Source organism: Pomacea canaliculata, linkage group LG5 (genome assembly GCF_003073045.1).
Source record: "Pomacea canaliculata isolate SZHN2017 linkage group LG5, ASM307304v1, whole genome shotgun sequence".
Taxonomy (NCBI): Eukaryota; Metazoa; Mollusca; class Gastropoda; order Architaenioglossa; family Ampullariidae; genus Pomacea; species Pomacea canaliculata.
The window spans coordinates 28,653,803-28,668,502 of record NC_037594.1 but is presented as its reverse complement, the minus strand read 5'-3'; the positions used below and the strand labels follow the sequence as shown (position 1 = coordinate 28,668,502).

General features: G+C 39.4%; 1 protein-coding gene across 1 annotated transcript; it reads right to left on the bottom strand.

Annotated features, from left to right (window-relative positions):
• Positions 1 to 2,439: 2,439 nt before the first annotated feature.
• LOC112565281 lies at positions 2,440 to 13,395 on the bottom strand. The gene is made up of 2 exons (XM_025240647.1): positions 13,213 to 13,395; positions 2,440 to 3,354 (listed from the first exon to the last, which is right to left on the bottom strand). The coding sequence occupies exon 2, from the start codon at positions 3,324 to 3,326 to the stop codon at positions 2,934 to 2,936; it is 393 nt and encodes a 130-aa protein (XP_025096432.1). The 5' UTR covers positions 3,327 to 3,354; positions 13,213 to 13,395; the 3' UTR covers positions 2,440 to 2,933.
• Positions 13,396 to 14,700: the final 1,305 nt, after the last annotated feature.

The window sequence follows — 14,700 nt, the reverse complement described above, 5'->3', positions numbered from 1 at the left end:
AAAGAGAAAACTCCTTATTAAAGATATTAAGATGTCAAATTGAATCTCACAAGTCTGAAGCAAAGTAAGAAAATTGGGATTTTTTAAAACGGGTACAAGTATATGGTTACTCATGAACGAAAGCATATCAGGGCCTACAACAGGAATAGAAATTAAGTAGTATCTTTAGAAATAGAAATAACATTCCAAAGCAAGAAGGCAGGATTCTTTAAAAAGAACAGATACACACGAGCGAAAACGTTTCTAGTCGTCTCTCTAGTGACGTAGACACAGAAAAGAAAAGGAACAGAATAGAACGAATGTGAGAACAGAACTAGAGCTGACTTACTAGTAACATATAAGTCTCATCTTATCTATGTATAGTCGCTGACTATTGCGATTCGATCTTCGTATTGCCCGTGTTTTTTAGGTCAGAAAAGATGGAAGAAATTTGGCGGATGAGCAGGTTACAGTGATCCGAAATTGTCACAAGCTTAAACTATGGGATGTATGACCAAAGATAGTAAATAGTATTTAATATCTTTGGTACGACTGTAGACTGCTGGCTGTTTACCAAAGCCAACTCTGCGTGTCGTAAGTTGTAGGCTGTCAGGTCTCGGCTAACCATGCAGCAGTTTATCAGCCGGACTTTCACATTCTTAAAGTCAACAACAGACTTGCAATAATTAAGTGTTACATTGGTACTTTATATTTCTTTTTTTCTGTCATTGATCTCCATTTCCTTTAAACTTAGAGCCAATAAACTAAAAAGACAACAGCCATAAAGTTGGAGCTTTTTTACCTCTGACTATTCGAGAGTTCGGATTTAATTTAGATAGGTAAACCGAAATATAATCGATGGTTTGGCCTTGTTTTAAAAGTTAATGCGATCATATACCATCAGTAGTTTTATTTAATGTGATCAGGATGTGTGATAGCACGAAGAAGCATACATGGAGTCATTTTGACTAAGTGATCGAGAAAACCTAACCTTTGTATCTAGGTGAATAAGACACGCGCCCTGTAAGACGAGCGCTGCATGCTGGGTAGAAAGGCTTCTGGATGTTTACAGGGTTGATGACATTCCTCCCTCGGTCTCTACTGTGATGCTAATGAACCTCAATTACTTCTGTCATCAATACTCTCTTCTCCCTCCCTGGTCTTTCTCCTGTCATCCCATCACCAGTAATACGCTATACTCAGCTTAATTCGACTGTCAGACAAGGGAGCTCATCGTCGTCCCTGCAGAAGCACGACAGATTTCTCGCCCCTGACAGCTAGCGGTCGAGTAACGGGCCGCAGCACGCGCAGGATCAAAAGCACAAACTGAACACTAAATGCATGTATTTGCAAGAATTAGCCCACACTTTTTTGGACTCTAGGATATACAAACAAGATGTCGATTTAAGTATATCAAAAGATGAAAAGTACTAACCCCCAAACGATGCCGATGTTTAAAATAATTTTAGAGGCTACTTTGTTGTTTTGAAATGAAATCAGTTGCCTGAAATTGCTTTGAGAACCTGCATCGACATGAAAAAGGCCAGATGACGACTGGGTAAGCGAAGGTGTCCTAGTCTGATGCCCCCTCTCCCAACATAGCAAGGGAAGAATCCGTTTCGACCTCTCGCCTTGGTTCGATTATCAATGTTGAGACCGTCTCCTATGTCTGTAGGAAGAAGAAGACAATGTCATGGCCAACAAACGCTTCATCTCCCTCTAGAGACTGTACTGACCCATCTGTCTCAAATAGTCTCCCAACAATTGTATGAACTCAAAATAAACTCATTACGCGCCTGCGCCTAATAAAGAGTGAGTAGTGAAAATAATCAGGTTCGTTTTTAGCTCAGAAGACACTATCAATCTTCTTCAAACACCAAAAACGCTCAACTGTGTGAAGTAAAAGAAGTGTGTGAGAGGAAGGAGGGGACAAACAATGGCACGGAGAAGACAGACTTCATCAATAAAAAGGAAAATACGATGCAGTGTTGAATATGTATATAAATACCTTAAAAAAACCGCACACACACATACACAAAGATGCATGTGTATGCATATGTGTATGTTTGTTTGAGCGTGCATGTGTGTTTATACACATACCTATAGATCTTAGTGTGATGATCCCTCTCCTGCACCATATCCGTGTATGTATGTGGGTGTGCGTGCGTGCGTGCGTGCGTTGGTGTGTGTGTGTGTGGTGTGTGGTGTGTGTGTGTGTGTGTGTGTGTGTGTGTGTGTGTTGGTGTGTGTGTGTGTGTTGTGTGTGTGTGTGTAAAATTTCTCCAGATAGTTTTAAGTTTTAAGCAGTCAACGAATGAGAAGTGCAAAAAAAAAAAAAATCAAAAATCAAGGTATGCAAGCACTTTGTGAACTAAAATCTCAAATGAGCTTTGTAAGATTTAATTAAAATTTAAAATGTTCACCCACTTGTCATCCTTCAGGTGAAATAAAAACACAACAAAAAGTAACATCCTTTATTAAGTCAAATGCAGAATTAGTGATGCATCGAGGTTTGAACTGATTGTATTCTACGGTGTACACTGAGCGTGCCTTGCTTTGCTTTCAAACCACTCGCCATTCATAGTGTAAACACACAACACCCTGAAACCGTTTTTTTTTTTTAAGGCCAAAAATAGAATTTACTGAAAATTCAATCTGTCAAGAAATGAATGCACTCTTTAGTCAACCCCAGAAATACAGTTAAATTTAATTTCTCGCAGAGTAAGCTAAGTCTGACACCTTTTTTTGTGTGAATCTTGTAAACTATTCTCTGATCGCTTCTTGCACATCGTTCATGATTTGGTAGGTGGGGTGACTAAAAATAAATAAACAAATAAAAAATAAAGAAAGAAAGAAACCGTTGAAAAACAATCAGTTAACTTGGACTGCGTGCTAATAGCAGACTGACATGTGAGGAGGGATGGGGTGGAATATACCCGACACTACAGCTTGCTTCACGCAGCGGTGTTGTGGTCGTCGCTGACGGATCGCTTCTTGACGTTGGTGAAGGTGTTGCGCCAGTCCTGCAGGCCGTTGGTGAAGAGGCGGCGGAAGGACCCGAAGCGACCCGGGGTGTAGCTGAACTGCCGCTTGGACACGCCGTTGGCGAAGTAGTCCCGCCAGTTGAAGAAGCGATCCTCGTCGCCGAAACTACGACCGAAACCCTCGTAGTCGGCGTCTCCAAGCCCGCGCTTGTTCATCAGCCAGCTCTGGAACTTCCGGTCGTAGTAGCGGCTGCCGAAGTCAGGGACCGGCTGGGGCTGGTCGGCCCCGAAGGCTCTGACTGTCGTCACCATAGCAACGGCAACGACGAGTAGGCATAAGGAGATGCTGATGCTCTTTACCATTTTTTTTTTCTTTGGTCAGCGAGTGTATCTGAAATAGAATCAGAGATAAATGTACAAGCAGTTCTTTTTGTTCGTGGTTTTTTTTTTTTCGTGTTGTTTTGCTCATCACGATGCAAATAAACAATGAATAACTGTAATTTCAAAAAAGTAGTCTCGACCCTTTACGGTCGTTGGAGAAGGAAGTGTTAAAGACTTTGCTTGTTTTGTGCTATTGTTTATGAGGGTATTACCCATATCCACTCAGGAATCATGTATAAATTTCACGGTAAAGTCTTCTGGGTGGTGAGTGGGAAAGTTCCCTCGTCAGAGGAGTATCGAACCGGCTTGTGTGTAAACCTTCGGGTTTGGAGCAAAGTTGCTTTTGAAAAGGCTGCTAGTGCTACCAGCAGACATAAACCAAATTTTACGTTATGCAAAAAAAAAAAAAAAAAAAAAAAAACAAAAAAAAAAAAAAAAAAAAAACCAACCCCACAAATAGAATATAATAATGAACATACACTTCCAGCAGCCTGGCGTTTCAACATGTACAGAAGACATTACATTGAGAAAAGAAAAAATAAAACAACTAAGCCGTTGCAATATTTCCTCAAAATAATAAACGTATCATGCGATATTCATAAGCCTGCAATGTCCTCCAGAAACAGTCAGAAATAAATTTGTCACCTGGCGAGGGGTCAAAGGTATTTGATAGATATCCACACCCACGTTATTCTCACTTCTGTCTGCACACACACACAAACACACAGAATTAACTGCAGGCGTTCAGACAAATGATCAAGGATGCCTCTTCTGCTCGACAGTAAACACTTCACAAGGATGCTCCCACATTGTCATCCCGAAATTTCGATGCCAAAACTTTTGCTTCTGCGTCTTGGTGGCTGAAGACAATCACGTAGTAGAAGTACAAACAACTCATCATTCTCAGCTGTCAATACTCCACCAACAGAGCCTGCTCAATCAGCAGCAACATTTTTGCTCAGCCGTGAAAGGAACCTGTTCACTTGTGATGGGGATGGTGGTGGTTCTGTCAGGTGTAGGGGCATGCAAATGGCGGAATGTCGGTCTCCAATGATTGATGCCGGCGGCAAGTGTCTCCCGGGAGATATGTCTGCATTGACAGCAAGATTAAGAACTGCAGGGTGCACGGCTAATTTTCTAATCGAAAGTTTTTACTGGGATTGCTGTTTTCGCTGGAAATGCTACATCATTACGGCTGCCATACAGCACGGTGAATACCTGAGGTCCTGGATGTTTCCCATGCCAAGACCTGCACTTTAGCTTTTTTTGTTCTTCGTCTTCTGAAGGATGCCAATCATGGTGCCTAAGATTTATGTCTTCGCGAAAATTGCTACACGTTTTATGAAGATAGTCTGCATCTGTACCTGGTTTGACTGAATGGTTTTAAAGACTATGAGGCCAAGACACTAGTGTTGCATGAATTTTGAAGGGTAGGAGTGTTTGTGTTCATGCGTTTGTCTATGTGCTTTCACATGCCCCCTCTACCTTCTCTCTCTCACACACATACGTGGATGTGCGAGGAAAACAAATCGTGGTCGTCGTGGCAACATGAACCGGAAAACTAAAGCATCAAACTAAATAACCATGTTGACAATAATGGCCTGCCACTCATCCTACCCGCAATGTGTCAACACGGGTGAATTTCCCTGTTTCTGATTACTACACCATTACGCCCATCTGTTGGAATCTCATAATTTGCTGGAGATGTCATGTTAATGGGTGAAAGGATGAATAGCAGGAAACAACCATTTTCCAATAAAACAGCAGACAAATTCATTATAAAGCTTTTGTGCTACCATACAAAAAAAAAAAAAAAAAAAAAAAAAAAAAAAGAAAAAAGAAAAAAAAAAGAATCATAACCAGGATGTGAATATTCGGTCTAACACGCCCTGTAGAGATTGACAGATGAGAATCTTCTTTCACGGACTGTCATCAACTGGCATCGTGCTTCATAGTATTGCACTGTCATCTTCAGTAGCAGAAACATTATTTACAACAAAATAAATAAATAAATAAATAAATAATACACAATCAAACTGAAGAATAGCAACGTTGAATGTTTGTAGAAAAAGAGAAGAGTAGACAGTGATTATTGTAATGCCTAGGGACCTTACTAATGAACTTCTTTACCCGTTACCTTGCTTTACCTTCGCTCAGAATCAGGGTATATGTCCATAGCTAACCCTGAGGTAAGTTACCTCTGTTTAGTAACTACAGTTTATGCCAAACTAACCACGTGACAAAATGCTTCGTGTCTCAGATGAGCCAGATACATCGAGGGTTACATCAAACAATAGACGAGCTCCACAAAGTCAGTCACGTGACATGGCCACGGTAGACATGAAGATAAGTGTTTGCATCTGCTGGTTGATGCTTCTTCTATGACAGTGGCTACGAAAATTAAGTAAATAAGTTGACGATGAGGAGGATAACAACTATGTTATGATGGGGGATGCAAAGCACGTTAAATGTAATTTAGTTAATTTTCCTAAGATTGCCCGGAGGAAATAATAAATAAATGAACAAACTTGAAAATCACGGCCGGAAATGACCACAGCCTTCGGCTCATTACTTATTTTTCCTAAGCTTGTCGAGAAAGCAATCCTTTTCCCATGAACAGCCTCAGACGCATGAAAAATCGCAGTTTTTAAAGTTTGGGGAAACTGGATCGAAAATTAAATTAAATATAAAATGAAGATCATTTCTTGTCCCTGACATAAAAAATTAACACTGTTACATGTGCAGTGTTAAGAAATAATTTCATCATTAGAAGATGATTGGAAAAGTTTGTGGGATTTTAAAAAAAACTGTCTCTCTCTCTCAGCTTACACATCAATCTCGCTGTCGTCTCCTTTTACAATATTTTTTGTTGTTTTAGTTTCAGCAGCAGGAATATGTAATATATCTTCCACTTTCTTTTTTGTAAACCTGATCTGAATCCATCATATCCCTTAATATTTCAGAATTTACATTACAATTTAGTCTTTCTAATTAAAAAATATCTGTCTGAAAAAGGATGTAATGACTACAAGAAAATTCTACGTGAAGTCGGGTGGTAGAAAAAGTAAAATTATTCAAACTGTTTCGCATAAAAATACAAAATGCAGATGAGAAACAATGTTAAAATTCTAGTAACGTGAGCCTAGTTTTGATGTTAAAAACCTGTAATTCTGGAACCACTACAGCTCGAAGATATCCTAAAGCAGTCTGCTATTAAATATGTTGAATGATTTTTGACCGCGTGTGATCCGTAAAGAAATTTTTTTGACACCTGGATATCAAATTAAGACGATTTTTTGTCGTCTGAGAAAGCAAGTGCCTTCCAGAGAGGAACTCTGGGTAAGTTGACACTCCCTTCAAAGAATCCCGAAAACTTGCCGCTGATGAGCTCGCGACGACGAGGGCAGATAATTAACACACAGACGAGCGAGAAGAAAAAGAACGGCAATGTGTTGCGTCCCTTTACACTTTAAACGATAACTTCACAAAAGTTGAACAAACTCCATTTTTCCGACTTTTTTTTTTATCCTGCAGCAGGAAGAAGAAAGCTCGGTATCATCGCAGCCATTGTCGCAGTGGTTTCTACACCTGACGATTTTTCTAGGTCAGGTGGTTTATTTTGAGAGGTCTGGTTTCTGCCAGCCAAGGTGTAGGAGAGACAATTATAGAAAGCCTCTGACAAGCTCCTTAATCCAGATTTATGGGTCTGTGTTTTCTCCATACAACACGTAATGCTAGATGACTGAACGTCTGTTGATGATGTCTGAAAGGTTTGAGCGCGATGAAAAAGATGTTTAGAATAAATGGAGAGCTGGGAAGGTGTGTTTCGAGGTGAGAACCCATTGTTTCCAAAGACAATTCAGGACATCTTCGCAAAACAAAGAATAAACCTTCAACAGAAATAGTCAAATTGCATGGCAAACTCCAGATCACACAAATAATTACAGGTAACATGTGGTTGTCACGTGCACATTCTAATGGTGGTAAAGGGAGCAACACTACAGGATGGGTTTGATTGACTGATATCAGGTAGGAGACACAAACTCCTTCAGTCAGCAAAGCTACATCACAGTTTCGTGGGAATGTCTTGTTAAATATAACATTTTCAGTTAGTCATTCACACTTCTGTCTACTTCATACCTCTATTTCCCTCATCATTTACTCGCCCACTGACAGGCAGAAATGTCACTCAGTGCGCGCGTGCTTGTGTATATTAAGCAGAAATTCTTCTAGAGAGGAGTTTATTCCACAACTGTCACACCTTCTCAGTGGTGGCCATCTGTCACGACATCGGTCTTGAGAGGACACTGGACAATGACCACTAGCTGTCAGACAGTGTTAAGAACCTCATCAAATCTTTCGGAGAGTAGTCCCCAGGGAGAAGAGTGGCTGCAGACCATCTAGTCATCACTGTTCTTTCATCGCTCTGGAATGTCTGAGCAGTTGGCAACGATACAGACAATAACTATGGCCAAGAACAACAGCCAGGGTTTTGGGTTCACTCAGCAAGTTATTGCATAGAAAAAGGAATGCTTCCCAGGGGGAATCCGTGTCATACGATGAATTTGGAAAATGATAAACGCAAAAAAACAGACTTTGTCCTCTGTAAATAAGAAGGTTCCCAAATTTATTTAGAAGACTACACGAGGACAAAAATGAAAAATAATAGTAAATAAACCGTATGGGTGTGTGTGTGTGTGCATAGAACTTGATTACCACCGATCATGAAATGCCTCTCTGGCAGGTCTCCCCAGACATAGAGAGACATAAAGCCTATTAAGATTTGTTTGTGTGTTGGTACAGTTGTGTGAGGCACGCAAGAGACTGATACTTTGTTCTCTATGTACTTACTTTGAGGCTGGTTATAGGATGAGTGAGTGTGTTTGGCGCTTGTTGCAACATAGTACTGATGCACAATCACCAGACTGAATTTATTTATTTATTTATTTTTAGAAACAAACCTTCAAAACCTCTCCCCTGTTGGTAACATGTATGTAGGTTAAACTTTCGTTTTGTCAAGTAGCATCCCTCTACATATATGTAGACCTCGTATGGTCATAAACAAATTTTTCTTACAGCAGACACAAAAAATTTGTACTTTTTGAAAAAAAACTTTGATATCGGTACATATATAGTTGTCATGTCTTTACAGAAGGATCCATGCTGATCAACCCAGTAATGTTCCACCATAGAATATTATTTAGAGATTGATCTCCATCTCCACCTATCTCCTCTGAGACTGGCAAACGATGCAGGAATCGGATGAGGCTGGAAGTTAAGTCTGCTTTCATGTCACGTGCACGTAAAGGGCACGCCCTCGCACACGAGCGCCGGGATGAGTGTGACTGATGACAGTCCTGTCGTGGGAAGAGAGCTGCGACATCGGTCACGTGTCTCCAGCATCGTGCGCAACCAGCCTTTGCGTAGGCTGCGACTTTTTTTTTTGTTTGTGACATTAAGATCAAAGATGCCGACGGGGTTTTCGTAGCCTGAAGAGCCTTTGTTAAAAAGGTCAGAATGTCAAGGACCACAAGTTTTGTCGTTTGGATGTTCTGCAAGATCAGAATTAGTAGACAAATGTTTTACGATGATATGTTCAGACATGAAAATCTTTAACAATTTTTTTTTCTTGAAGCAAAGTCGCAATAAAGTTTTTATACAACATTTCACATTGCAAGCCGTAAATTGCAATGAATCTTCTGTGTCTAAGAAGAATAACAGCTTAATGTTCTTTACCAACCATTTAAATAATGGGCTACAACATTTTATTTCCCCGTCAACACCAAGCCCATCTGCTTAATTAGATTTTCACGTCCATTTCTTGAAACTTGTAAATCCAATCAAGGCAGAGATGGTCTACTGCGTTTTATGCGAAAACAAAACTTCACTTTAACATTTGTTGACGACAGGGCTGATAAAAATGTTCACAGATAAATTTTGTTTTTTGGTAATAACAAAGCAAGATCAGACTGTTACAAAGATTAAAGTCCTGCTTTCACAGCTGCTTTAACTGGGTGCCAGTGGAAGACAAGTGTGTCTGCAGGTATTTTAGATAAAGTCAAACGAATGTCAGAGCCGGCAATAAAACCAGAGATTGGATGATTCCGAATAAAAAGTCCCTAACATCATTTGGCCCTCCCTGTTGAGTCTACAGAATCCTGGTGAATAAACATCCAAACATCCAACTTTCGATGAAGTTTAAAAAAAATTAGGGTGCTCAAATTACTTTGTACAGAAGACTTTAACAAAACAACCAAATTAAAGAAGCAGGTAACAACTTGTTTATCACCAGCAAAACGCGTACGGAATAAAGGAGAAATGGAAAGAATACATCAAAGACCGATGAAGACAAGAAAACTGGAAAAAAGTTGAAAGCAGCTGCGATTAATTAGTGCTCGGTATTTTTTAACTGCTAGCTTTAAGTGTTTTATAAAAGGAAAGGAAAGTTTACTGAAGAACTTAGCTCATCCTTGCTTTGCTTTGATTTGAGCAAACGATTGTCCAGAAAAACTCAAGAAGCTGGAAAGAAGACAGAAAAATGTAGAAAAAGAAATACATCTTTACAGAGAACAGAACCTACTAGTGCACATTCTAATTCTCACACTTTAACATTTTCTCTCAATCTTTCTTCTCTTTTTCTTTGTTTTTTCCCGTTCTCTATTTGTCTTTCTCCTTCTCTCTTTCTCACTAGTTATCCCTCCCTCCTCACAAACATCCATTCAGCTGCCTACGCAAGCAAACAGACATCCCCTCACAAACACGGATCAGAAACAAACAGGGGAAAAATGGGGAAAATACATTTTTTTGTACTGCAAAAGTCTCCTTCGGCAATAATCTTCCACGTATTGCTTGCACCAGCCACTTCCGGTAGTTAAAGGAGCCTGCGAAAGGCTCAAGAGCGGCTCGAGCCCCAGGCACATCTCGCAGTCTCTCGCAGGGCACCGAGCGAGATCAAGCTGCGAAAACTGAGTACAGTAATTTGTTCATCAAAGTTATTTCCAGACATTTCCCTCCCCACCTCCCGTGTCTTGCGCTGCAACAATTTTCTTCCAGAGCAGCACTCGCCCAGCAATTCGCTCGTTGAGATCTGGGCACGAGGCAAGAGACAAACAAATTCATAAAAACTTCATCATTATTAGCAAAGGTCAGACGTGGCAATCAAAGCGCATCTTTGGCGAAACTAAGAGAGAAAAGGTTGAGAAGGAAATTATGAGTTAGATGTTCATTGCGAAACAATCATTAACTTTGGCTACAGCCTCGGCTCCCATTATACTTATACAAATTAGTAATTTGTAGTACAATTTCTTGACCTTAAAATCATCTTTTAATGTTTATTATCTCTTACAGTTTTTTTTCGGGGGGTTGTTGTCGGCGAGAACAAGGTGACATCATGCCTTGCGATATCTTGCCTCTTCCTGTTTCAACTTTTTTAGAAGATGCAGTTTCACAACAATTTTTTTCGAAAGCTTTGCGTTCGTCGGGACGTGGGGACTTTTAAATCCTCGCAAGGGGATTAATAAACCATTATCCAGTTTAGTGACGGCCATATTCCGCATGCGCATGGAATCGGTCTCAGCACGCATGCGCACCAAGCCCGTCGTACCGACTACCTTCCTGCGGAATCTGCGCAATTATTTTGAAAAGGTAAGATCGCAAAAGAATCCCAACAGTGTGTTTTCGTGCAAAGGATAAAAAATGCCAAGAAAATCTAATTTAAGGGAAAGGCGTAAAATATATTGTTACAAAGACAGAGCACGAGAGCAAATACAGGAAAATAAAGATTTGTTTTTTATTACCACTATTTCGGTGTGCCGATGTTTTTAAACATTGAAAAAATCCAGTGAAATCGACCTTTGTGTCCTTCCGCCGAGTAATGATAGCTGAGATGAAGCAGACGAGTCTTGTTATGTCAGTCTCCTTAGACGTCAGTCTCTGACAAGAAGTGTCTGAGGTCATTACGACGTCAGTTTATCGTATGACTCTGTGTGTAAGGCTTGTAAGGCTATTTTTGAATCTTTCATCTTTTCGGGCAATCGGGTGCAGCACATTCTCGAGTGGTTGTCACTTGGAAACCACAATAGGCACGTGACGGAGAACGAGACTTCGTGGAAGCAAAAAAAGAGTCATTTCTAAAATATCGAGATGTACGCAATTCTAAGCAGTTTTATTTCGCCTTTAGAATCCCTTTAAATAAATATTTCTTTATTTTGAAATTGAATGCTTCATATTAGTTTCCTAAAATAGGAAGTGATTTGTAATAATGGATGACTAATGGATTACAGAAAATTCCCTTCCACATTATGTAGCTTTATTTAGAGGTTCAGGTTGAAAACCATTTAACTCGTACGGAAAGAATGGACACCGAAGCATTTGCAAGTCCTTCTGAAAAGTGAGATTTTCCGCTAAGATTCTTATCCTTTTCCCCTTATTTGAAATAGTCGAATGCTATTCCAGACCTGTTCCGCTTGGGTTTGGCTTTAAAAAGAGTTTGACATATGGAAAAATGTTTGATTACACAACTTTACTCATTTAAAAGTAATTACTTCTAATTTCAAGTTTAAAAAATAAAATAAAAATTTTAAATACTGAAGCACAGAATGAATGTTCAATCTTACAAAAGCGATCATAATTTTTTTTTTAGTTGTGATAATAAATGTGTGTATATACACAGGAAGAGTGTTTTTACATGACAAAACGTTTAGTCATAATAAATGTTTTTTTCCGTGTGATAAGGGAATGTTTTCTCTGTGTTTAGCAGGTTTGTTTCGCGGTCCCAGGTTCACATTTGTGAGTTCTCATTTAAGTTGGAAGTTGTACCGTGGCCTCGGCATTTTGAAAACATTTTTTTATACATCCCCTGGGGTACAGGCCTGTCTTTATTCGAAAATTAAGCAAGAGATTGTTAATCTTGTGCTACATAGGCAAGAATCTTTAATTTGAAAGATCAAACTATTTTCATTCTGATGCAAACTCAATCCAAAGTTGAATAACATTTAATCTCATCTTCCCTTTTTTGTGGAAACTTCAATTTAAAATAAATCTTCCCAAGAAACTCATTCTGCTTGTCAATGAATGAAAGCTTGATAAAGCAAGCTTTTCACGGTGAATTAAACATGTTAACTATCTGCAGAACGGTTTTGCTTTTAAATCTGGAAATGTTGGTGAATGTAGTTGAAATGTTTTTCATATTTTGAGCTGTCCGTACCACGGACTGTACAAAGCAATCTTGATGGAGAATGAAGAATATGTTATTACTAGTCATAACATTAGTTCAGTAGGTATTAAAACAAAAAAGTATATATATAATAACCTTCGCTTCTATAGCACCATATCCCAACCTTTATGCGAAAGCTCATGGCGATGTACAAATAGTAATGATGAATAGTTGAAACAATAATAATTATCATGAAAATTTATACGCACTAACCTCTTGCTTATAAAATAATCTCACAGCATTTAAAAAGTAACTACAATTACTAATCAGAAATTCATAATGCACCTGTATATATATATAAAACAAACAAACAAACAAACACTTACGCACGCACACAATCTTTTATAAAGTCAACACCGTAAAAAAAATATTGAAGAACAAAAAACTCAGATATTTATTTGATAAAAATTAATCCCTTGAATGTAGTTGGCACGTATTTCTTTCCTAGCCTTTCAGTCACTATGCTCTTAATATCAATCAACAGTTTTTTTTTCTCTTGACAAACAAATAAACAAACAACAAGAATTTATCAGAAACTCCAAAGACGGAAGTTCAGCAGCTTTTCTGCTTTATTCCGAGCCGGTGCCAGACATTTTTTTTGAACCAGGAAATAAAATTTCAGAATTTAGGATTTAAAACACTGTTCATACTAACCTGATGGAGAAAAGCGTTGCCCGGCAACCCGACGTTTGCGGAAATCACAGGGTGACAGGACAAGCAACGACTGGCCAGCGACTGGGACGAGCGACCAGACGAGAAGGAGGATGAAGCAGTGGACAGCAGTCGTTGCCCACTTACTCCTGATGTTACGATGAAAGGCTGCGGGGTCTGGCGTCGGGGGCTGTCTTATAGCAACGGTCACGTGACGTCACGGGCGCGGAGCAGACGGCGGTTGTGTGGAGCTGCCTGGCTTCTGCTCGCTAACTGGCAGCTGTTCGATACTCGATCTCTGGATTGTCATGCCTGCCTCTTCACTTAGTGCTCGATAGGTGTGTCTGGAGAATTAACCGGAGAAAAATGTCACCTGTTACAATTGTTCAGCATCTTTTTTCTTTGTCAGTCAAAAGAACAAAGAGAACAATTCAAACACATCTTTTATTAGGCTTGGCTAAAGAATCCTCGAGAATATGAATAAATTCAGACTTCCTTCATATTTTCCCATAATTCTTTGGCCTAATGCTCTTTAGTTATAATACCTACATCTGGGAGAAAAATGACTTTATTCTCGGTGGAGAACTTCGCAAGAGGCAGACAGACAGCAGTCCACCTATTCAAGTCCATGGTCAGTCAGTCAGTCAGTCAGTCAGTCAGTCAGTCAGTCAGTCAGTCAGTCAGTCAGTCAGTCAGTCAGTCAGTCAGTCAGTCAGTCAGTCAGTCAGTCAGTCAGTCAGTCAGTCACTCAGAAAAAATAATAGGATAATTAAGGAAAGAGTAAAGAGAAAGAAAGAGCAACTCCACCAACATGTCATGTAAGAGAACGGAAGAAAAAAATCAATTCAAAAGGTTTTCCACAAGCTCCCCGCTGAGAAATCAAATTAGAACAGACTAGGCGAAAAAGAAAGAAATGAAAGAAAGAAAATTCTGCCACGAAAAGATAACGGTTCAGAACTTTTCGTACTCATTTGCTTCTCAAAAACTGCTAAATTAAGTCAAGCATTTTTTAACACAGGAGTCCTCCCCAGGCACCGTGGGTCCCCCCAAAAACTCTTATAGTCAGCCTCGCCGACCTTAGGGATGTTTTGCGTAAAATAACTTAAAAATACTCCTATTTTTTTTTAAAAGAGAAAAGCTAGGATGGTTTTATACACAGAAGAGTGAGCAGCCAAACTGTGATGATGGCTGAATACTATCAACAGAAAAATATTGCGGAGGAAATATTTGACTGACCTTTGAAACATGTTTCATTAATTTTCATCCTTGGACAAGTAAATTTCTCATTAAGGAATTCACCAGTCGTTATGGTAAATCGTTTGCAATTTAAATGCACTGTAAAAGCACAAATTAAGTGCGACAGTCTGGGGGGAGGTGTGGGGAAAGAGTGAGTTAGACAGGAACCTTTACAGCAAGTGTAAAACTCGCCCTCGTGTATTTTTGTGCTTTTAACGTTTTTAACGTTTTTTCCTGAAAGTTTTTTTTTTTTTT